The sequence below is a fragment of the Prionailurus bengalensis genome, chromosome E2, assembly GCF_016509475.1.
Source record: "Prionailurus bengalensis isolate Pbe53 chromosome E2, Fcat_Pben_1.1_paternal_pri, whole genome shotgun sequence".
In the NCBI taxonomy this organism is placed as follows: Eukaryota; Metazoa; Chordata; class Mammalia; order Carnivora; family Felidae; genus Prionailurus; species Prionailurus bengalensis.
This window is the reverse complement of record NC_057352.1, coordinates 14,445,692-14,469,186: the sequence shown is the minus strand read 5'-3', so window position 1 is coordinate 14,469,186 and position 23,495 is coordinate 14,445,692. Positions and strand designations below refer to the sequence as shown.

At 58.4% G+C, this 23,495-nt stretch overlaps 2 protein-coding genes across 4 annotated transcripts in view; both read left to right on the top strand.

The window, feature by feature from the left end:
* Positions 1 to 123: 123 nt before the first annotated feature.
* Positions 124 to 10,736, top strand: SHKBP1 (SH3KBP1 binding protein 1). Of its 2 annotated transcripts, none has more exons than XM_043598877.1 (18): positions 124 to 259; positions 483 to 536; positions 687 to 732; positions 838 to 911; positions 1,195 to 1,253; positions 1,472 to 1,552; positions 3,312 to 3,473; positions 3,556 to 3,646; positions 3,736 to 3,926; positions 4,707 to 4,822; positions 5,623 to 5,710; positions 5,817 to 5,933; positions 6,860 to 7,030; positions 8,000 to 8,155; positions 8,528 to 8,624; positions 9,654 to 9,832; positions 10,082 to 10,193; positions 10,306 to 10,736. In XM_043598877.1, the coding sequence occupies exons 1-18, from the start codon at positions 174 to 176 to the stop codon at positions 10,523 to 10,525; spliced, it is 2,100 nt and encodes a 699-aa protein (XP_043454812.1). In that variant the 5' UTR covers positions 124 to 173; the 3' UTR covers positions 10,526 to 10,736. The 2 variants fall into 2 exon arrangements, with proteins under 2 accessions (XP_043454812.1, XP_043454810.1); XM_043598875.1 differs by having other exon boundaries at positions 10,079 to 10,193.
* A 3,598-nt stretch (positions 10,737 to 14,334) lies between these two features.
* Positions 14,335 to 23,495, top strand: part of LTBP4 (latent transforming growth factor beta binding protein 4) — a 29,349-nt gene continuing 20,188 nt past the window's right edge. The window contains exons 1-8 of one of the 2 annotated variants that reach the window (XM_043598873.1): positions 14,335 to 14,540; positions 16,381 to 16,439; positions 16,603 to 16,741; positions 17,300 to 17,409; positions 22,145 to 22,336; positions 22,522 to 22,769; positions 22,847 to 22,949; positions 23,346 to 23,420. In XM_043598873.1, coding sequence (XP_043454808.1) covers positions 14,401 to 14,540; positions 16,381 to 16,439; positions 16,603 to 16,741; positions 17,300 to 17,409; positions 22,145 to 22,336; positions 22,522 to 22,769; positions 22,847 to 22,949; positions 23,346 to 23,420 — 1,066 coding nt within the window. In that variant the 5' untranslated portion in view covers positions 14,335 to 14,400. Of the gene's footprint in view, positions 14,541 to 16,380; positions 16,440 to 16,602; positions 16,742 to 17,299; positions 17,410 to 18,549; positions 18,840 to 22,144; positions 22,337 to 22,521; positions 22,770 to 22,846; positions 22,950 to 23,345; positions 23,421 to 23,495 lie in introns of those variants that run through there. The other variant, XM_043598874.1, reaches the window with a different exon arrangement.

Sequence of the window (23,495 nt, the reverse complement as noted above, 5' to 3'; positions counted from 1 at the left end):
CACAGGAAAGGCGGGTCCCTTTAAGGAGGCGGAGAATTTAACTGCGACGGGTGAGCGCTGTGTCCAATCGCCCGTGGCTCTGGGAGTCTCCAGGCCAATGAGCAGGCAGTGGGGGGCGGGACCCGAGTGTAGACCCGGAAGCGGGTGCTGGCCGGCCGGCTCGCCCGGGGGCCATGGCAGCCGCGGCACCTGCAGCAGAAGGGGTCCCGAGTCGGGGGCCTCCGGGCGAGGTGATTCATCTGAACGTGGGAGGCAAGAGGTGAGTGTAGGAGATTCCTGAGGCCCCCACCTCGGGGACCGGGAACGGGGTGGGAGTACCGCCTCTCTCTGGGGGAATCCCTGTCCATCAAGGATTGCTCCGCCCCCTGCTGAAAGCGCGAGTGCTCGGACTGGCGCCCGGGATGGCGGTGGGGTAAGGAGCTACATTCCTTCCCTCCTTCCATCCTTCCATCCCCTACTGTGCGCTCACTTTCCCCGCTTAGGTTCAGTACCTCTCGCCAGACTCTCACCTGGATCCCAGACTCCTTCTTCTCCAGGTGATCGGGAGAGAGAGTTTGGGTCGGCTGGTGGGGGGCAGGACGAGAGGGTATGGGAAAACCTATTGCCCCACTCACCCTCCCCACCCCCCACCCCCTTCACACACACACCCTTGCCCTTTACACCTACTCTGCATCCCCTCCCTACAGTCTTCTCAGCGGACGCATCTCTACACTGAAAGATGAGACTGGAGCTGTGAGTAGGGCAAGAGCTGAAACGGGGCAGCGGGTAGGAGGAGGGACAGGAGCCCCACTCAGCCCCGTGTTTTGTCCCATCCATCCTCTGCCCCCCTTCCCGCAGATCTTCATCGACAGGGACCCCACCGTCTTCGCCCCCATCCTCAACTTCCTGCGCACCAAAGAGTTGGACCCCAGGTTTGCATGGGGATAAAGGGACCCCACTGTCTTCAACTTCTTCCCTTCAGAATGTTCACCTAAGCTCTTTGATCATATTTAAATCGTGTCCTTAGAATTTACCCCAAACACCACACACGCACATTTTCACTGCCCATATATAACATCACTCCTTAGAGTCTTGATCCAGTCAAAATTTGCTACTTCTTGGGATTCTTTGTACAGTTTTGAAAACTTCCTCCTTAGAATTCTCCACTCACTCCCATTTCCCAGACTCTGACCCCTAGTCAATTCTACTACCCAGGGGTGTCCACGGTTCCAGCCTCCTCCACGAAGCCCAGTTCTATGGGCTCACTCCTCTGGGTAAGTGGGGCCCCATGAGCATCCTCACTGCATAGAAAACAAGCCCCAGCTCTCAAGATGCTCCCTCTTCCCCTCTCTTGAAAGAAGTTTGGGTTAGAGCCAAGAGCACTGGATTTGGTCCTGGATCTGGGGGATGGGGGTGGAGAATGAGATTGGTGAGGGGGTTAGAATCTGCCTCAGTACCCCACAAGTCCCAGCATGGAGTTATTCTGCTTCAGTTCGACGCCTGCAGCTGCGGGAGGAGTTGGACCGATCTTCCTGTGGAAACGTTCTCTTCAACGGTTACCTGCCTCCACCAGGTGGGCACAGCTAAGGGATGGAGGGGAGGGAGGGTGGACTAAAGACTACATTTCCCATAAGGTCACAGCCCTTGCTGTGAGCCCTGTGCTTACCTGTGCTGTGAGCCCTGAGACATGATGGGAGTTTTAGCCTTATATCAGAGGCTGGACTGATGCTTGGAAAGGAAGTAGGAACTTACTTCCAGTGAGGCAGTGGGCCAGCTAGTCCCCTGAGGCTAGGATTTATGTTCTGGAGCCTGATGGGGGTTATAGTCCACATTTGATTACCCTGTGAGGAAGCTTAGAAGAAATAAAATAAAACATTTTGCATGGAGGTAGAAATATTAAGGGGAATTATTGACCGTAATCTCCATGGGCCCTTAGATCAGCAACCCCACTAGCCATGGAAGATATGCCTCAGTGGTTACTGGAAACCCAGCATGGGGCTCAAACTTGATCTCAAACCCCAAGATCAAGAGTCACTTACTCAGGGCACTTGGGTGGCTCAGTCGGTGAAGCATCTGACTCTTGATTTTGACTCAAGTCATGATCTCATGGTTTGTGAGTTCAAGCCCCACATCAGGCTGGCTGCTGTCAGCATGGAGCCTGCTTTGGATCCTCTGTACCCCTCTCTGTCTGCCCCTCCTCTCCTTGCTCTCTCTCTCTCTCTCAAAAATAATTAAAATAAACATATATAAAATAAGAGTTGCATACCCTTCCGACTGAACTAGCCAGGCACCCCATAAAGAAGTCATTTTAAGTAGAAGCTTTAGGGGCACCTGGGTGGCTCAGTCAGTTGAGTGTCCGACTTTGACTTATGTCATGATCTTGCGGTTTGTGAGTTCAAACCCCGCGTTGGGCTCTGTGCTGACAGTGTAGAGCCTGCTTGGGATTCTTTCTCTCTCCCTCTCTCTGTTCCTCCCCCACTTGTGCTCTCTCTCTCTCTCTCAAAAAATAAATAAATAAATAAACTTAAAAAAATAAATAGAAGCTTTCTATCACTGCCTTCATACCATAAATAAGTAAATGTGAAAACGAAACCCTGAAATAACAGTTATGATGCTACTGCCTGCCAAAGAAATTGGCTTCCATTTCTTTCTTTTCTTTTTTTAATGTTTTATTTATTTTAGAGAGAGAGAGCGAGAAGTGGGAGCCAGGGAGGGACAGAGGGGGTGAGCACCGAAGATCCCAAGCGGGCTCTGCGCTGACAGACTGTGAGATCATGACCTGAGTCACCCAGGCGCCCCTAGGCTTCCATTTCTTTTCTTTTCTTTTCTTTTCTTTTTTTTTAACATTTATTTATTTTTGAGACAGAGAGAGACAGAGCATGAACGGGGGAGGGTCAGAGAGAGGGAGACACAGAATCCGAAACAGGCTCCAGGCTCTGAGCTGTCAGCACAGAGCCCGACGCGGGGCTCGAACTCACGGACCGCGAGATCATGACCTGAGGTGCAGTCGGCCGCTTAACCGACTGAGCCACCCAGGCGCCCCTAGGCTTCCATTTCTTAAAACAGAAGATTAGCAAATACTGAAAAGATAGCACTGTTATGGTAGCGCCAAACTGATTCAGCCCTTGTGATGTGCTCAAAGGAACAGAAAAGGCAGTAACTTGCTGGGTGATTCCGCGTCCTTTCGTGCCACGTCCCCACACCACCGAGAATATTTTCGCCGGGACACTATGCCCCCACGTGTGGGGAAGTCGGCTTCTGGCACATTTGAAGCGCTTGCTACGTGGCAATTATTACAGCTATTGTCACTCTGCTCCTTCTCCCCGCCACAGTGTTCCCAGTGAAGCGGCGGAACCGGCACAGCCTGGTGGGGCCCCAGCAGTCAGGGGGACGCCCAGCCCCCGTTCGACGGAGCAACACGATGCCCCCCAACCTGGGCAATGCAGGGCTGCTGGGCCGAGTGCTGGATGAGAGGGCCCCTCCCTCCCCATCGGGTATGTTTCTGTCTCCTGGGAGACTGGGGCAGCCAGTGGGGTCCCTGCGACCCTGCCCTGATCCCTGCTCTTCCCCCCCAAGGGCCACCAGAGGAGCCGGGGATCGTGCGCCTGGTGTGTGGACACCACAACTGGATCGCTGTGGCCTATACCCAGTTTCTTGTCTGCTATAGGTGCTCAGGGAGGGTGGTGGCCGGAGGCTCAAGCCCTGTTGATGGGGAGGGCTTGCGGTGAGGGTTGATGATATCCCCCAATCCTCCAGGCTAAAAGAAGCCTCTGGCTGGCAGCTGGTGTTTTCCAGTCCCCGCCTGGACTGGCCCATCGAGCGACTGGCACTCACAGCCCGGGTGCTCGGTGGGGCTTTGGGTGAACATGATAAGATGGTGGCAGCGGCTACAGGCAGCGAGATCCTGCTGTGGGCTCTGCAGGCAGAAGGCGGGGGCTCCGAGATAGGTACGGCACCGGGACTTTTCCAGAACCCTCTGCCCTTTAGAATTACGCTTCACCCTGTGGTCTGTTAGGATTCTCTTCCACCCCGTTGGAATTCTCTGGCCTGTTAACCCACTCTGTAAGTTCTTACACCCATAGGGATTCTTTGCATTATTAAGATGCTCCAACCCTTTAGAATTCCGTATCCTGTTCGAATTTCTTGGCTTGTAGAAAAATCCACCCACGTCCAGAATTCCCTGCCCTGTTAGACCTCCATGCCAGGGGAATCCCAGAGCCGGCTAGAGTCTATGTTCCCATTAGACATCTCTGTTTGCTTTTTTTTTTTTTTAATGTTTTATTTATTTTTGAGAGAGAGAGAGAGAGAGAGGGAGAGAGAGAGTGGGGGGGGGGAGGGGCAGAGAGAGAGGGAGACAGAAGCCGAAGCAGGCTCCAGGATCTGAGCGGTCAGCATAGAGCCCAATGCAGGCCTCGAACTCACAATGTGAGATCATGACCTGAGCCGAAGTTGGTCGCTCAACCGACGGAGCCACCCAGGCGCCCGTCGGTTTGCCTTATTGAAAACTGCAACCATGTTAGAGTTCCACACCCTGTCAGGAATCTGGCCTGTGTAATCCTCTGTAATTCCTGCTGGAATCCTCTAGCCTATAAAGATTCTGTGGCCCCACCGAATCCGCTGGCCCTTGGAGTTCTTCCTGGCCCACTGAGCGACTGGCTTCTCCCCCAGTCCTCCTCCTTCTCCCCCAGGAAGCGGGGTCCTGGCTGAGTGCTCCTTGCCTTCTGCAGGAGTCTTCCATCTGGGGGTGCCCGTGGAGGCCTTATTCTTCGTTGGGAACCAGCTCATCGCCACGAGCCACACGGGGCGCATCGGGGTTTGGAACGCCGTCACCAAGCACTGGCAGGTCAGAGGGGTGGCCGGCCTGGCTGCCTCTTTCCCAGGCGTCCAGTCTGCACGGACCCGGGGAGGGGTTCCTTCCTGCCCCAGCCCAACTGGAGACAGCCGGAGAACCCAGCAGCGGGCCAGATCCTGGTGGGGGTGCCGGGGTGATAAAGGCCTAAGGAGGAGGAGTCAGGGAGGCCTTTCTGGAAGAGGGGCCGCTGAGCTGACAGGGAAGATGGTGGGTTTGCAAAGGAGGAGAGCGGGTTCTCCAGGCACTGGATGGGGGAGCAGGTGAGTGAAGATGCCGTAGGAGACAGACGTGCATACATCTGTCGTTCCCTCCCAAGCCATGTGCAAAACATAAAGAAAAATATACCTATGGTATTGCTTTCTCCTATAAAGTATGTTTGGGAGAGAGAGACAGAAAAGCAGAGAAAGGAGAGAGAGAAAGAGGGGGGAGACAGGCAAAAAGCAATAGAGGAAGTCAGAAAGAGGTGATGGAGAGAGGGAAGGGTGGGCAGAGTGAAGCCGGGACTGGAAGGCGGTGGTGCTGAAGGGATGTAGAGAGACAGACAGAAATAAATAGTAAAAGCCAGCAATATGGGGTCAAAGAGAGGCCAAGAGGCAGAAGCGCTGACCCGGAGACTTCCAGAGACAGAGAGACGCAGATGGAGATAGAACTAGAGCCGGTGAGGCTGGAGAGAAGTGGGCCTAGAAACCCCGGGTAGGTTCTGGAAGCGGGCAGGGGAGCGCCCTGAGGGGTGCCGTGGAGGCGGAGGCAGGGAGGACCTCCCGGCCACAGCCGGTCCTGCCTGCCCCCAGGTCCAGGAGGTGCAGCCCATCACCAGCTACGACGCAGCGGGCTCCTTCCTCCTCCTGGGCTGTGACAACGGCTCTATCTACTACGTGGGTGAGCAGCAGCTGGTACCCCGCGTGCCCGAGAACGTCCCCGGGAAGGCAGGGGGCGGGGCTGAGCACCTTGAACGAGCCCACGCTGCTCTCCCCGCCCGCCCCAGATGTGCAGAAGTTTCCCCTGCGCATGAAGGACAACGACCTCCTTGTCAGTGAGCTCTACCGGGACCCGGCAGAGGACGGAGTCACGGCCCTCAGCGTCTACCTCACCCCCAAGACCAGTAAGCTATGACCGGCTCCCCCTATCCCCCCCCCCCCACCCTGCTGCCAGCAGCCCCAGCCCACAGCCGCCTCCCCACCACTGTGTAGCATGACCCCGTGAGATTTACTGAGAGGAGAAAAGATTCAACTCTCACTTAGTCATTCAACAAACACCGGGCACCGCTTGTATGTAAGCTGTGGCAGGTCTCTCCATCCAGGGCCAGACTTGGCCACGAGCAGTTGGTCTTTGTGTTTCTTTTCCACCTCTGCAATGAGGACATGATGTTTCCACGCTCATAAAACAAAGAGGGTGCGTGTTTTACGGCGGACGAAACCGAGTTCTGTCACTTGGGGACAGTTTTTTTGATTTGGTTTCTTGGCTTTAAATGCAGAAAATTAGGCTAGGTTTTTTTTTTTTTTAATTATCGTTTACTTAGAAAATTATTTATTAGAGAGAGAAAGAGCGCACGCAGTCAAGCAGGAGAGGGGCACAGGGAGAGAGAGAAAAAAAATTTTTTTAAATATTTATTTATTTCTGGGGAGGAGCAGAGAGAGGGAGGCACAGAATCTGAAGCAGGCTGCAGGCTCCAGGCTCTGAGCTGTCGGTGCAGAGCCAGACGCGGGGCTCGATCCCAGGACGGTGAGATCATGACCTGAGCCAAAGTCAGATGCTTAACCAGCTGAGCCAGCCGGGCGCCCCTCTATTTTTCTGTCTGTCCCCTCTCTTATTAGCTCCGTCTCTCTCTGCCTTACTTTCTGTCCCTGCTCCTCTCTTTCTCTGATCTCTCCCTCTGTCTCTCCCTTTCTGACATCTCACTGCCTTATTATCTCTGTCTGCCCCTCTCTCCTTGCTTTCTGACTCCATCTCTGTCCTTCTCTTTCTCTCTGCCGTGGTTTCTGTCTCCCTGTGACCCGGTCGCTGTCTTCATCCTCGGCCCCTCACCAGGTGACAGCGGGAACTGGATCGAGATTGCCTATGGCACCAGCTCAGGGGGTGTGCGGGTCATTGTGCAGCACCCCGAGACCGTGGGCTCCGGGCCTCAGCTCTTCCAGACCTTCACCGTGCACCGCAGCCCCGTCACCAAGATCATGCTCTCGGAGAAGCACCTCATCTCAGGTGGGCCTCACTGGGCTGCCCCAACTGCCCATCTCCTCACAGGAGGATGGCCCGGAGGGGAGCATGAAACCAGGGGGTGGGACCTCCAGGGGGGGGAGGGAATTTTAACCTGGAACAGTAATTGCAGAAGTGAGAGAATAGTGTAAGGGGACCCATCTAAGCAAGAGTGAGAAATTCATCAATTCAGAAAACATTGGTTGAGCACCTACTGTGTGCCAGGCCCAGGGGATACAGTGATGGACAAGACAGGCCAAGTGCCCACCCTTAGGGAGCTGATGTTCTGCGGGAAGGCAGATGACAAATAAATAAATCAGAATATAAGTCACCAACAGGCAACGATGAAGACCATGGATAAAAACAAAAGTTGTGTGAGTGGCTTGAGAGTGTTGGGGTCACTGAGGAAGGAGCTTTGAGCGAAACCAAGGAAATAAGCAGTCCTCAGTGGGGACAAACATTCTAGCAGAGGGAACAGGCATTGCAAGGGCTCTGAGCCAGGAGGATGATAGATGTGTCTGAGGAAGCAGAGTGGGCAAGGGAGACAGTAGGACCTTGTAAGCCATGAAGATGACTTTGTCCTTGCCCTTGACTGGGTAGGTATCATGGGAAAGAGGGTTGTGAGCAGAGGAGGGCCATGATCTGACACAGTTATTCACAGGGACTCTCTGGCTATGCGTCGGGGCAGGACAGGAGCAGGAGTCCCGGGAGGAGGCTGCTGCCATGGACAGGACCAGGGTGGGGACAGTGACAGGGTTAGATGAGATCAGGCTCTGGAACAATTTTAGAGGAAGAACCAAGAGGATTTTTGACCATTTGGGAGTTCTGGGGAAGAGCGAATTCTCTGAAAGGGAAGAATCCAGAGGGGCCCGAATCCTGACACCTTTGAAAAGGGTCATCCTGGGGCTCGGGAAGGTTGGGCCGTGGTGATGACAGCTGGCCTGACCGGCCGTTGCCCCTGTGCTCTGACAACAGTCTGTGCCGACAACAACCACGTGCGCACGTGGTCCGTGACTCGCTTCCGGGGCATGATTTCCACCCAGCCCGGCTCCACCCCACTCGCTTCCTTCAAGATCCTGGCACTGGAGTCGGCCGACGGGCATGGTGGCTGCAGCGCTGGCAATGACATTGGTGCCTACTAGCCCCTGGTCCCCCATCCCATGCACCCTGCCTGACCCCCATTGGCCTCCACTGGCTCCTTCCCTGACCCCCTGTAGACCTCTCCTGACCCACCCAGCTGACCTGGCTGCCACCTGACCCCTGTCAATCTCCATTTACTCCCAGCTACCCCCGTTGAATTCTGTTACCCCGTTGATTCCTGCTGACTGCCACCTGACCCGGGACCCCCACCCCACAGCCCTGAGCTCCACTGACTGACCCTCAGCCCTCTCTGACCCCGCCCGATTCCAGAAAGCTGGGGATGGGGACAAGGGGGCAGAGCCTTAGGGTCTGGAGTCCCAGGGAGCCCAGCTGGCCCTGACTCCCCCCACCATCCTGGCCCAGGCCCCTACGGCGAGCGGGACGACCAGCAAGTGTTCATTCAGAAGGTGGTGCCAACCGCCAGCCAGCTCTTTGTGCGTCTTTCCTCCACTGGCCAGCGGTGAGGACCGTCCCATCGAACGGGGAGGGTGGTCGGGGGAGAGGGCAGGACACCAGCTGGGTCACGGAGTCCAAAAGGGGGTCCTAGCCAAGGAACGCCTGAAGGAGCAAAGGCTGGGAGGGGGCACGAGGCCTGGTCCTGGGTTTGGGGGCTGGAGGAATTCAAGGTGTGACATGTGTGGGTAGCGGTGAGGCTGGGGAAGCCCCAGGTGCCTGTGCCGGACCTCACGCAGGTCACTCGGCGTGGTCAGAGCCCGGGATCGGGGCAGGAGGCACAGGTGGGGGGTGCCGGGGACAGGGGGAGGGGCACAGGCAGCTGTAGGAGCCCAGAGGAGGTGCTTGCTCCAGTCTGGGGAGGGGGCCTGTGAGGGTTTTCGTGAGGACCTTGGAGATAAACAGCAATGAGCAGAAGAAAGGAGGGGCAGGGGTGCGCCAGGCTGAAGGAACAGCGTGGGTGAAGGCTGGGAATGGACAGCCAGTGAGGTGCACGTGGTCTGGGGGCCAGACCTCCGTACAGGCTGCTGAGGGGCACGGAGGAGCTGAGATTGGCCTGGGCTGCTGGGGAGCCGTGACCACCATGGGGGTTGGACTGGAGGTGGGACAGGAGTCCGAGAGTCCAGGGAAGAGGCTGGGACAGGTGGGGACAGGAGCCGGCAGGGCTTGACCAGGGCCAGACAGGAGGGGAGGAGGGGGCCCTGGAGGCTGAAGGGATGGGGCAGGGGGTTGGAAGCTGGTGATAGGAGGGGAGGGAGGCCCCCAGGATGACAAGCCTTCTCTGAGTCAGGAACCACCAGGGAGAGCAGCAGATTTGAGGGAGAATCCCCATGGGGATGTGGGTGATGCTGGACAGGAGCCATCCCAGAGGCCGCTGCACCCCGAGAGTACATGGGGGAAGGGGAAAGAAGCCTGGGGTGGTGGTTGGAGAGGCAGCGACTAAAGCCATAATGGTGGGGACTGTGGCCCGGGAAGGGGTGTACAGGTGAGGAGAGGGACCGGGGCCGGGGTGACCCCCCTCTCCCTTCCGTGTCAGGGTGTGCTCGGTGCGCTCGGTGGACGGCTCCCCCACCACCGCCTTCACGGTGCTCGAGTGTGAGGGCTCGCGGCGGCTCGGCTCTCGGCCCCGGCGCTACCTGCTCACCGGCCAGGCCAATGGCAGCCTGGCCATGTGGGACCTGACCACCGCCATGGACGGCCTCGGCCAGGCCCCCGGTACTCCCTATACCTGGCCTCCATGCCGGCCCCTGTCCACAACCTCCTTTGCCAGTCTCCCTCCCCAGGCTCTTGCCCTCTGACCCCTTTCCTCTGCCTTTGAACCCCAGCTCGCCCTCACTTTTCCATCCTCTCGTAGCTTCTGACCCCTAGCCTTTGACCTCTGCGTTTTTCCTCCTATCCTGACCTCAAGCTTTGCGTGTGACCTCTGTCCCTTGCCCAGTGGCCCCTGTCTTGCCCCCCCAGCAGGTGGGCTGACCGAGGAAGAGCTGATGGAGCAGCTGGAGCAATGTGAGCTGGCGCCACTGGCTTCCTCTCGGAGCTCTCTCCCCAGCCCCTCCCCTCGCACCTCTCTGACCAGGTAGACTGAACTCCACTTTCCCTTCTGTGCAATGGGGGAGGGGCGGGGGAGGTGGGGGGAGCTGCCTCCCTGCCCATGATGACCCTCACTGACCCTCATCACCGCCCCCCAGTCTCCACTCAGCCTCCCTGTCTGGCCGCCTTGGGAGCCTGAGCCCCCCCCAGGCTGAGGCCCGGCGCCGCGGGGGAGGCAGCTTCGTGGAACGCTGCCAGGAGCTGGTGCGGAGTGGGCCAGAGTCCCGACGGCCCCCAACACCAGCGCCTCGGCCCTCCACGGGTCTCGGGGCTCCCCTTGCACCCCCCAAGGTGAAGCTCAATGAGACTTCCTTCTGAACACAGCTCCCATGGTGCCTTTGGATACCCAGGTCCTGGGCGGGGGACGGGGTGGGGTGGGGTGGCAGGGCTCAGGTGCCTCCCTGCTTCCTGTCAGAGCCCTGGGTTCAGGGCCAGGGCTTCCTTGGAATGGTCGTTGTTACTAGGCCCCCACTGCCCCCCCTTTTCTGGAGCCAAAGTCGCCCTCCCCTAATAAAGTTGTCACTGCCAACACCTTGCTGACATTCTTAGAGGGTTTGGGGACCCCCAGGGAAAGGGTGGGAGAGATGTGAGGACCAGCCAGATGTCTGGCTGTAGATTTAGGAACATCTGTCTCTCTTGGTTTAAGCAAAGAAGGGGAATGTAATGGTTTACATCTGGCTTCAGGCATAGTTGGATCCAGGGATTCAGATACTCGTCCAGAACGTCTTTCCATCTATTTGGTTTTGCTCTCCTCTGGGATGCATGATACTCAGGTTTTCCCCTCTCGGTGCCAAGATGACTCCAGGTACCTCCTTAGCAACTTGTTTTTTTTTCTAGCAACAGCAACAAATCACACGACTGATTCTTATTGACTTGAATTTAGTCAGACGGCCATCCCTGAACCAGCCACTATGGCCGGTGTGGTGGAGGCCTTCCACGGTTCCAGGGGTCATGTGCCCTCACAGGCCAGGAGGTTGACAGATTGGAGGAGGAGTTCCTGAAAGGTGAATCAGGGTACTGTTACCACAAGCAAGGACGACTGGCCACAGGTCAACAGAAACACAGATGTCAGCTATGTGATTGCCACATCCTGAACATTTGTACTCTAAGCATCGCCATCACAAACACCTTTCCCACATCCCTTTCCTGCCCATGCCAGAGAGGTTATGAGGGACAGGTTCAGCTCGCTCTAGCTTAATATCCTTGAGATTTTCCCCTAAATAATACCTGTTCCCATGGCAACTTCTCAGGAAAGATTTGTGCATCTTTTCCTTGAGCCAACGAAGAGGAAAGAAAGTGGGGCAGACTGGGAACAAGGATTTTAGAATATGCTGATTTCCCTTGAAAAGGGAAATTAGTTCTGGAATGCCAGAGTTTCTGTAACATAGTGGAGAAGGGTCCAGAGTGTTAGGGAATCTAGAACACAGGGATATTCTAGAGTGCTAGCAGATGAACAGTATTGGGATCCCCCCGCCCTGCATTTCAGAGAATCCACACAACAGAAGTTGCTTGACCAAAGGACCTGGAAGTCAATGGTTCTAGAACAGGGGAGTGTTGTAGAATGCCTATGATTCTACACTTGCCTGCCAGAGATTTGGAGATGCTGAGAATTATAGGAAACAGCAATGTGGAGTACTAGAAAATCTAGAGCATAGGGTATTCTGGAATGTCAGCTCTTCTGGATCGCTAGAGGGTTTGTTTGCATCCCAAGAAACCCATAATGGCAAGGGCCTCTGGATTGTCAGGGGATCTAGAACATGAACAGAGATGAATGATTCAAAAACATGAGTGTTTTGGAATACCTGTGAACCTCAAACTTTAGAAATATTTTTGCATGCCAAGGCATTCAGAACCCTAGGGAATGTTTGAATGTTAGAAAGTCTAGAACATAGGAGGAGGGGTTGTGAATTCAGGGAATCTAGAATGTGGGATGTTTTATAATGCTCACAGATCTAGAATACTGAGATAGTTTTTCCTTGCCAGGGAATCTGGAACACGTTGTGTTTCTGGATTGCTGGTGATTCTAGAACTGAGAGAGAAAATGTAAGAAAATCTGGAACACTAAAGAGATTTGTCTGTCTGTTAATACCAGGGATAAAACCCAGCGTGTGAGCACACGATGGGAGGAAGCTTCTGGAATGCCACAGCACCAGAACTCAGGGATTCTGAAGGGTTGAGATCAGATCAGGATCCAAGGGATGACATAGAAACGACCCCCGGAGATAGTGGCACTGATGGGGAAGGATTGGGAGCTGGGGAGTCCAAATTCAGGGGGGATGGGAAGCCAACGCCATCCCCGGAAGTTGTAGTGGTGAGCCAGAGGCTGTTGCCTAGCAACGAGCATTGAAGATGCCCCGGATCCCAGGCAGAAGGGAGAAATTTCAGCAGCGCCCCAGCAAATGCTCCAGCCACAGGGTAGGAGGTGAGGAGGAGGGCAACGGAGGGGGGCATGGGGGGCCAGGACATGCTGTCCTGCAGGGCCATGTTAACAGGGATTGTGGGGGCTTCCCCAAAACAGGGACACGGAACACATTCAGTGGGCAGTCAGGCACTCCCTCATCATGCTAAGACAGCCCACGAATGTCCCTGAGTGTCATCGTTACTGCTCTAAGGGGCTGCGTGCCCCTGGATGGTGGGTGGGCCTGGATTTCTGGGTGTCCGTGTGGGATGGAGGTGTGGATTGCTGTAGGTGGCAGTAACAGTGTGAGCGGGGCTATGTGAGTTACCCGGTGCTCACTGTAACAGGGGAGGGTGAAAGGGTCGCCCCTCCACTGGAAGGAGCAGGAATGGGGATGAGGACAAAGCTGGATAGGTTGATGTTCTCAGCCTAGGGTGGGCCCTCTGCTCAGGGAAGGTGGCCTAGTATCCTGTGTGGGTGGAGCCTGTGATCCACTGGGGGCGGAGCTAGCGATCCAGAACTGGAAACTAAAAGGCTCAAAAACCCCCTGGAGGGATGGGGCCTGGAACCTCGGAGGCGGGGCAAATATGAAAGGGGTGGGGCTTGGGATCCTAAGCATGGGGCTGCACCGGAATTCGCTATGGGAAGGGCAGTGGCCTTAAATTCAGACCGGAAGGGGACAAGTAGGGAGCCGGGGTCGGAAACTCAGGGGGCGGTGCCTTTGGGAGAAGAGAGGCGGGGCAAATTTCGAGGAGGGGGGAAAAGGGTGGGGCCTTGAGTTTAAAATGAAGTAAAGGGGCTGGGCTTGTGACCTACGGAGATGGGAAACCATAAGCAAAGCTTGGAGCCTGGACCTCCCTAAAGAGAGTGCAGATAGGGCCTAAGGCCCTCTGAGGCTTGGGGTCCCCAGAAAGGGAGGGGACTAGAATTCTCTAAAGAGAGAGTCTGTAATTCTGGCAGTGGGAGGGGTGCTGTTGGGAATCTTTAAAGGTTCAGGATAGGGAAGGGGAGTCTGGTACCCCCCTAGGGGCAGCTGCGGAGAGAGGTGTAAGGAGGAGAACAGTTCTCTAGGAGCCCCTTGGAAGCCAAGTCTGTGGGTCAGGGGCAGAGACTCGGTCCTGTGATGCACAGAGGCTACAACCTTCCGAGGAACAAGATTCTGCTTGTTGGACCCGGAACCCCAGCAGCACAGGGCCTTGAGAAGGGGAAACCCTTTGGGAAGGTGCAGGGTGGGCCTGGGGCCACAGAGCGGTCGGACCTGGGGCCTACTGCAGGATTAGCACTACCCCCCACCCAGAATCCTGAGCCTCTAGTGTGAGAAGTGGACACCTATGGGGGCTTCCAGCGTTTACACCAGTCAGGGAGCAAATTCTGATCAAATTCTCCCACTACTGTGAGCGAAGGATGAGGCCTGAGTCTAATTTAAGGGACTGCCCACTGCCTATGCGTCCCTCCCAACCGTGGTGGGGAGGGGGGTCCCAGCACCTCCGCTCTTGGGCTCTCCTTCACAAGTTGGTACCCGACTCCCGATTTCGCCTCCAGCACTGAGAACTCCAGGCCCCAGCGACCCCCGCCCGGCACCTGTCCCGCTAGCCCCTCCCCTGCCGCCTTCCGATTGGCCGCGCGGACAGCGCCCCCTGGCGGCACCGGGCTCTGATTGGCGGGAAGTTCGCAGCCGCGGCTAAGACTGTGGAGAAAATGAGTCGGCCTCGGGCGGGGGCGGGGGGCGGGGCCGCGCCAAGCCGGACCCGCTGGACAGACGGCCCGCCTGGAGCGGGACTCCACGCCGGACACGATGCGGCGGCCTGGCCCCAGCGGCCGCCGCCCCCTCCTGCTGGTGCTGCTGCTGCCACTCTTCGCAGCCGCCGCCTCCGCCACCAGCCCCAGCCCCAGCGAGGCCGTCGAGGTTGCGGGGATCCCGGGCCGCCAGGCCGGGTAAGCCCCGCTGCGGCCCCTTCTTCCTTGTGCCCCCTCCATCCAATAAGTCTGGTGGTCCGTGAGGACCAGGACTTGCGGATTTAGGGGAATACGAACCCAGTGCTTCAGGGTAGGGATGAAAGAGCCAGAGCTCTTGGATTTGTTAGGGCCCTCTACTTTGCAGGGGTTAGAATCCGGGGAGCACTGAGATTTTGAGGCGAGGGAGTCCGCGCCGGTGTGATAGATGGATGTAGCCCCAGGGAACTCCAGGGTTGTTTTTTGTTTTTTGTTTTTTTTTTCCGGAGAAGGGTCCCAGTTTATATGGGAATAGGGCTTTGAGTTTTCCTAAGATGATAGATGGGTGGGGCCCCCCAGCTAGGATGGGGTTCCCCAAGCTTCTTGGGCGCTTAAGGAGGAGTATGGGAGGTTATGAAGGGATTCTATGGTGGAGTTGAGATGTCCTGATTTTCTGGGGTTTGGGAACGACTGGATTAATTAAAGGGACCCTTGGGTTTTCCTAGTGACTTAGGAAGACGTGGACTTCGAGCCTGATGGCGGAGGGGCTTGCAAGGGGTTGTGCGGAGGGGGTTCCTCAGATTTCCTGAGGGTTGGGGATGCTCTTGTTTCCTAGAAAGAGGATCCCGGGCTTGAATGAGGTACCAGTGATTTCGCGGCAAAAGATCCAAAACTTCCTATAGATGCCGGGGTTATAGCCACCCTTCCTGTCTACGGGTGACGAGATCGAAGGAAGCAGTCTGCCTAGTACCCCCACCCCCCGCCCTGCGGCCCAGCGCTCCGTTACAAAGGCCCCGGGCTCTGCTCCCGCCTCGGTCTCTGCGAATGCGTTTAGTAACCCGAGCCGCGCCGGGGGCGGGGCCGGGAAGGGGTTAACGCAGAGAAAAGGCGGGAGGGATAACAGCAAGATCTGGGGTCCCGGAGGCTCTCATTCGGGCGGCCTCCTTCCCCACTGAGCCCCACCCGTCTGGAAAGAGTCATTGAGCCCGACGTCCCCTTCACAGCATCTCCCCACTGCCCTTCTCTCGGGGCCAGAGCACGCGTCCTCGTCCCTCGTCCCCCTTAGCCTGGGGATAATGGATTTGTCTGGGGGGCCCCTTGGTTGCGACGCACTTGCGCTGGAGCTGAGGACTCCGCTACTCAGAATCTGAGACCCACAGAGCGGGGGATTTCTCAAAGAACTCCTTCCTCCTGGTCAGGCGGGAAACTGAGGCCCAAAGACAAGGAGATGCTGGCTCCAGGACACAGCGCGTGGAAGCGCAGGAACGGTCTAGAACTCGGACCTTGGGATTCCCAGTTCTGGGCTGTGGCTCCTTCTGTATCCCCCTCCTCCTCCTCCTCAGCACCCCGCTGGACCCACAGTCAAAAAGAGGACCTCCCTCCCCAGCCGCTGAGGCCTGTGAAAGTGGCGCCACCTGCTGACCATGCTCGGGATGATGGCTGAGTCAAGGACAGAGATGTGCGGGAGGGGGGGGGTCTAGATTCCCAGGCAGTACGGGCTTGGCAGTGAACTTAAAGATCCACTTTGCGTCATTTAAAAAAAAAAATTTAAAAAATTAAGGCTTTAAAATGTCCTTACCAATAAGACTTTACCACTAAACACTTGAGAAAACAAATTAAAGTAGGGTTGCTGCGACTTTCATGCGCGGAGAATCTAAGCCATTTTGCCTCCCACTGTGCAGATGGGGAAGCAGGCATCCAGCGCAGTGCCACAAATTAATTAAACATCGATTTCGAGTTGCTCTCAAGCCTTCTCTTGACTTTCCCTCCCCTACCCACTGTTGCCCTCTTTGGGCAGTTTGAGAGGGTTAGGGGTCTGAGTGACTTCCACCCCTGTTTACAGCGTGGCTGCTTGTCGGTGCTGCCCAGGCCAGTCGCCCAAGAGAAGTCGCTGCGTCAGAGGTGGGTTCTTCTAGGTGGGGTATAGGCAGGGAGTGAAAGGGGGTAAGAGCAGAGGTGTCAGCCGCTCCCTTCCCCACCTCTCATCCCAGCCGGAATGCTGGATGCACTTGGTGGAAAGACTTGGTCCCTTCCTTCTCCACTAAGTCCCTGGCTGTCTCCAAAGCCTCCTGCAGGGTCCAGAGCTGCCCGCCTGAAAAGTGTGCAGGCCCTCAGCAGTGCCTGACCCCAGTGCCCCAGGTGCTGCCGAGCCCCAGCCCCAGCGCGAGGAAGAGACAGGTGTCCCTCAACTGGCAGCCACTGACGTGAGTGTGCAATCCCTCCCCTACCAGATGCTCAGGAGCTCCCGGCTCCCCACCACCAGCCACCATTCCCGGCACACGTTTCTTTCTGCTCCCTGCATCTCTTTTCCTTTGGTCTCTCTCTGCCTCTCCCTGGCGACTTGGATCTCTGCTTCTATTTCTCCTTTTCGTGCCTATCGAAGTCTCTGTGTCTTTCAGTCTCCATCTCTCTGCCCCTGTCCCCATGTCCCTCTCTCTGTATTTGCTCTTTCCATCTCTGTCTCTTTCTGTTTCTCTCATTACCTGTCCCTTGCCCTCTCTGTCTCTCTGCGACTCTCTCTTTCTGCCTCTGTCTCTGTCTTCTTTGCTCTCTTTCTCTTCCTTCCTCATCTCTGTTTCTCCCCAAGCCTGCGAAGAACGTACAAGGTCTGGTCCCCGGAAAGGGATAGGGGTGGGGGGTGGGCAGAGCTGTTACTGGGAGATCTCGTGGCTCGAAAGGCCCGTTCCAGCTAGGGTTGGGTCGTGGGGAAAGGGGGTGTCAGTCTAACCGTGTTGACAGCGCCTCTGCCCTCTTCTATCCAGGCTTCAGGAGGCCCGAGCTCTGTTGAGACGAAGGCGGCCCCGTGGGCCAGGGGGCCGGGCACTGCTGAGAAGGAGGCCCCCACAGCGCGCCCCTGCCGGCCAGACCCGGGGTAAGAACATCCGCCCTTCCTCTGCCGGGGGGCAGGGGGGTGGGTTCCGGGCCAGATAAAGCCGTCTGGTTCCCACGGTCCAGCCGCCGCCTAGCTGCCCCCCGTTGTAGCTCAGCCCCCCAGGACACGGACCCTCTAGGGACCCTGGCGTCCGGCCGTGCGAGGTGAGCCCGGGACAGGACCAGACGCCGGCCAGAGGCGCTGACCCGCGGGGGTGGGGCCGGGAAGCCAGGCGTCCGGGCTCCCTGCGGCCGAAGAGGGGGGCGCTGTCCCGGCAGAGAGCGCAGCCCAACTAGCCCAGACAACAAAAGCGATTGTGCGGGTTGGCGCCTGCCCGGTCACCGAATGCCCAAAATTGCGGGGCGGCTGGGAGCCAAAGGCCTCCCCCTACTTCCACGACCCTCCCCCTGCCCTCCTCCCACTCCAGCTCTCGGCCCCTGGGCTAGCACAACCATCCTCTAAAGTCCCCCTCCTGTTGTGGCCTTCAGCCCAGATGTGTCCCCTTCTCCCTAAAGTCTTCCAGATGTGGGCATCCAGCCAGATGTGAGGACCCCCGCCCACAGCCTCAATCCACCGTTTGCTCTTTCTTACCCATTCTGACTTCTCCTACCAGGTGTGGGGTGCTGGCCAGATGTGGCTGCATCCCCAAACGTGCCCCCCAGCGTCCTGCCCACCATCCAGACCCTCAATTCTTTCATGTGCCCAGGTGCACCGACCCTTCTCCTCTCCCCCAGATGTGCCACCTGGCTGCCCAGATGTGCCATGACAGCCCCCTATCCAGATGAAGCCTCTTTCTCTGGGTCTAGGGCGGAGAATCAGCCTGTACCGGCCTCCCCAAATGTGGCCCCCACTCCTCTTTCCTCTTTATGGATTCGGCCCTGTCTAGGGGGAAACCGGCCCGCCCCCACCTGTTCCCTTCCCCGCCGCTCCCCTGCGGGCCCCATTCACTTGTTGGTGCGAGGCGGGGGCAGACGGGGCGCCCCCTCCCCCCTGCGAGTCTAGCGCCCAGCCTGCGCGCCTCTGGCTACGCGCCCAGCCCCACGCGCCCCCGCGCGGCCGCCGGGGAGGGAGTGGTGGGGAGGGGGGGCCTGAGCGGGGGCGCGGCCGCCCTCCCCCGCAGGCGGGCGGGCGCGGCCGGGCCCCTCGGGCGGGCTGGGGCGGCGGCGCGGCGGAGCGCGGCGCTGCAGCCATGGCGGGCGGCGCGCGGGTGTCGCTATTGGTGCTGCTGGCGCTGCTCGGGCCGCAGCCCGTGCCGGGCCGGCCCCGAGAGCGCCTCCGCGTGCGCTTCACCCCCGCCGTGTGCGGCCTGCGCTGCGTCCATGGGCCCACCGGCTCCCGCTGTACCCCGACCTGCGCGCCCCGCAACACCACCAGCGTGGACAGCGGCGCGCCCGGCGGGGCGGCCCCGGGGGGACCCGGCTTCCGCGCCTGTGAGTGCGGGGTGGTGGTCCCGAGGGAGGGGTTCCCAGGGGGAGGAGGATCCCCGGGGACGGGAGAGACAGTTCCCCCAGGAGAGGGAGCCCAGATTCTGTGTACGGTAGTGTTGGGGAATCCCTGGGGTATTAAGGAAGGGAGACTTAAATTCCTGGCTTTTGGGGTTGAGTCCTGAGGGTCCCGATTTTGCAAAGCAATGAGGGTTCGCAGGGACCTGTGGCGTCCCACGTGAGGGGACTGGGGCAGGCTTTCATGCCTTTGAGTAAAAGTGGGGGATACCAGAATTGAGGAGCCTGGGAGCTTTGGGGAAGGGGGCCCCAATGCTGAGACTGTAAGGAGTCCTTGGAGACTAAGGGAGAGTTTCAGGGCCCCGAGGGGTGTCCCAGTTTCTTTATCTTTGGTTGGGAGGGGTTAGGAAAGGATGCGAATGCCTGTGAGGAGGGGGGTTGGGGTGAAGAAAGTTGATCGGCAGAGCTGAGGGGGACAGGGTCCCTAGAAGGAGGGTCTCTGCGGGACTCTGAGTTGCAAGGGTCGCACGTGGGAGAGAAACCCAGATAGGAGGCCTAGGGGAAGGGGCGCCCCCTGGGGGCAGAGGGGACAGGAGGGCGCGCACCAGGCACCCCTACAGATAGGGAGCCCCCCGCCGGGTTCAGGTGAGGTGGGGAGGGCGGGTCACCTGTTGGCCCCGGGGTGCAGGGATGGGCGGGCTCTCTGGGTCGCGGCCTACCTGCCCCCAACCCCAGAGGCCCTCTGGAGTGGGGAGTGGGGGCCCCTGGCTCTGAGAACTCGCCCAGCCTGGCCCCTAGCCAATCCAGCCCTGGCCGGCGTGAGCTCATCTCCCGCCTGAGCCCCCGCCCGCTGCCACTCCCTCCCTCCTCCCCTTCCTCCCTCCTGCCTACACTCCCTCCCGGCCCAGCCCCAACGCGCCCGTGCCAGGCGCCGTGCCCAGGCGGGTGCCAAGCCCCTGGAGGCACAAGAGGGGCATGTGAAGGGGGGCTGACCTCGGCAGGACCCCAGTGTCCTCAGCTCCTTATTCCTCCAGAGGCGTGGGGCATGGAGTTGGCCGTGCCCATGTAGCAACACGTCCTGGGTGTGGGAGCCCCAAGGGAGCTGGGTGGGGGGCCAGCATTCAGACCAAGAGAAGGCGGAGAAATGCCCGAGGAGGCTGGGAAATGCCCTGAGACCTAGCTGGATTACCATGCCTGCCAGCAGAGACCCTTGCTATTTTGGAATCTTGATTCCTAGTTAAGCCTCTCCGGCTACTCAATTAAGGACCCTTATTAGGACACTCTGGAGTCCTGCCTGGCCTGACTCTCCTAACTAGGGGAGCCCAGAGTCTCAGCCTTCAGACCCTAAGCCTCCTCCCCACCCCTATCAACAGACTCCAGAGACCAGCCCCTCCAGTAAAGTTCCCTCCCATTCTTCTGATGTAATCCCCCAAACTGTGCCCCTCACCAGACAACTCTGTAGTATTGTCCCTCAGCTATTCCTCCCTGCTTCCCACAGAAACCCTAGACTACAGACCCTATGTAGTGATAACTCCACTCCCCAGTTGAATTCTCTTTCCACAAAAGACTTCCATTCTCTTATATTTCCAACTAAGTGCCATCGGATTCCCGATTCGTGTCTTTCCAAGCCTCGCTTTTCCAGCTGACCGCCCTCCCTAGGAACTTCTGATCCATCTATCTTCAGAGAACCCCAGAGGGTCTTGCTCAGCTGATTCTCACAAGAAGACTCTCCACAGACACTGTGACTGCCCCCCTAGGCAGCCATTCATCCAAAGACTTGGGCACCTAATCCCTTAGTTGAGAGGGGATGTGAGATCCACAGTATCTTAGAATCTTCTCAGACAATTGAGGCTCTTGTGTGCTGGGGACTCCCAGGGAATCCCATTTCTCCATGTAAATCCTTTTCTCAGCACCCTCAAACTAGCTGTCCCCTAGAAGGCACTAGAGTCCTGTTTTCTGGGCAACTTCCCCAAAGGATTTAACGGACTTCTTCTGTTGAAAGGGAGCTTCGGTTTCTTCTGAGCTAGGTTCTCTGTCCATTCTAGAAACCTTAAGCCATCTTTGAATCCCAGAGTACTGCACTCTATCTGATCTCCTTCCAGGAGACCAGTCTCTTTACCCTTCTAAATTGAAGGGGCTCCCTCTACGCTTTCCCTGTCTCCAGTGTGTGGCTCAGAATCCCACACACGCCTTCCTGGACGGCCCCAGCCGCCTGCCCCCTTCCTCCCCTCCGCACAGCTGTCTCCAGCTGTTCTCTGCAGCCCCGGGGGAGAAAGGGAGGGGGTGCCCTCGCAGGATACGTCCGGCCTTCTTTGGCTCAGCGGGCTCGGGGCTCCCCAAGGGTCCGGAATGCGGAGCCGCCGCCCTACCCCCGCCGCACCCCTCTCTTTGTTTACCCCGCCGCACAGCTGGCAGAGCCCCGCCCAGAGGTGGCCTGGGGCCCAGCGAGGGCGCGCAGAGGGGAGAGGAGGCGCGTTCCCGTCGCGGCCCCGCCCCCGGGCGACAGGAGGCGGGAAGGCAGAGCTAGAACTCTGGAGCGGGAGCCGGAGGGGAGGTGGGCGGAGACAATGCGCGGTGGGTGGGGCTAGGACGCCCAGATAGCCGAGGAGGTGGGGCGGGAGCAGCGTGAGCCCGAGAGCCCGGGGAAATCCGCGTGAGGAAAGGAAGGCGGGCGGGGCTAAAGGCAGCAGGTTAAACACCTAGATAGGCGAGCTTTAGAATCCCGGGGGTAGAAGGTAATGTGGGCAAGGCTCTTAGAAGGCGAGGCATAGCCAGTGGGCGGAGATTGAGTGTCGTGGACCTGGCCAGACGGAATGTGCGCGTGCCTAGAATGCTAAAGAGACAGAGTTGGGAAAGGGGAGTGGTGTTAGGGGGTGGCCAAAACGTTGATTTAGGCAATGGAAGAGACCAGCGCAGGGTCTGCGTAGCTAGAACAGCAAAAAATCCAGCCTGGTGAAAAGATGGGCGGGGCTAAGTGCTAAGGAAAGAAGTTGAGTGGTCGCGGCTGAGCCAATGGGCGGGGACAGCGCTGCCTGGGTGGGGCTGGAACACGGTGGACTCGACCTCAAAGTGGGACTCGAGAGGAAGGGCGGAGTGACCTGAAAGTGAAGAGCGGGAGGGCGTGGTGAACTGACCCAGTGGGAGGGGCTATACCAGAGGGCTGTAAGACCGGACCCAGCCAAAGCAGGTGGTCTGGGTGGGTGACACAGGACAGCTCAAGGCGGAGCGGCTTACAACCACTAGGTGACAACGTTAGGGACTGAGTTAGCCTCTCTCCTCCCCCTCCCCCCCAGTCCTGTGTCCCTTGATCTGTCACAACGGCGGTGTGTGCGTGAAGCCTGACCGCTGCCTCTGTCCCCCGGACTTCGCTGGCAAATTCTGCCAGCTGCATTCCTCAGGCGCCCGGCCACCGGCCCCAGCCATGCCAGGTCTCACCCGCTCGGTGTACACCATGCCACTGGCCAACCACCGCGACGACGAGCACGGTGAGGAGGGCGCGGCCAGGGTCCCCTATGATCCCTCTGTCCACTACCTCGCCGTTTCTCTGACCCCCATCTTTCCTGCCTTCCCCTAAGTACCCTTCTCCAGTGCGCCCTTCCGCCCATTCCTAGTCCCATTCCGTAAGAACTGGGGTGTAGACACCCCTTTGCCCCGCCGTGCCTCCCTCCAGGCGTGGCGTCCATGGTGAGCGTCCACGTGGAGCACCCGCAGGAGGCGTCCGTGGTGGTGCACCAGGTGGAGCGTGTGTCCGGCTCTTGGGAGGAGGCGGACGCCGAGGCAGTGGCACGGGCGGAGGCGGCGGCGCGGGCGGAGGCGGCGGCGCCCTACACGGTCCTGGCACAGAGTGCGCCGCGCGAGGACAGCTATTCGGATGCCTCGGGCTTCGGTTACTGCTTTCGAGAGCTGCGCGGAGGCGAAGTGAGCAGAGGCGGGTGGGGAGGGGCCCGGAGCGTGCCACCACGCGGGGGCGCGCTCACCCAACACTTTTCCCACAGTGTGCGTCCCCGCTGCCCGGGCTCCGGACGCAGGAGGTGTGCTGCAGAGGGGCCGGCTTGGCCTGGGGCGTTCACGACTGTCAGGCATGCTCGGAGCACCTGGGTAAGTCCCAGGACGTCCCTGAGGTGCTTGGAGCTGGGGAGAGGTGATAACCCCGTGGCTCCTGGTACCCTGCCCATAGACAAACCCTGTTCACAAATTCTAACCACACGTACCCTGTTGTGGGGATCATTTCCAGTCTAGATCTATCCATACCGCTCTGGTACCGCCCACTCCACTTTCTGACTTTGTTTACTCTGTTCTCACCCCACATTTATACCATGGCCCCACTCATAAATTTCTGGAACCTCCCACGTTGCCTTCTGCCAGACGGCTTATCTCAGGCTCACCTTGCACTCAAGCCACACTCATCTTTTAATCTCTCCCATCCCTCTTTTGTCCCCGCCCATCTATTTTGGCTCCGCCCGCCCCTGGCCCACCCCTCTCTTCTCTCCACAGGCATTTCCGACCGAGTGGGCACCCCAGATGGACCGTGTCCAACCGGCTTTGAAAGGGTTAATGGGTCCTGCCAAGGTGAGCGGGGGCAGGAGTGGGAAGGGCTTGGCTCTACGAGCCGGGCTGGCAGGGAGCTCCCATCCCTGATGCCCC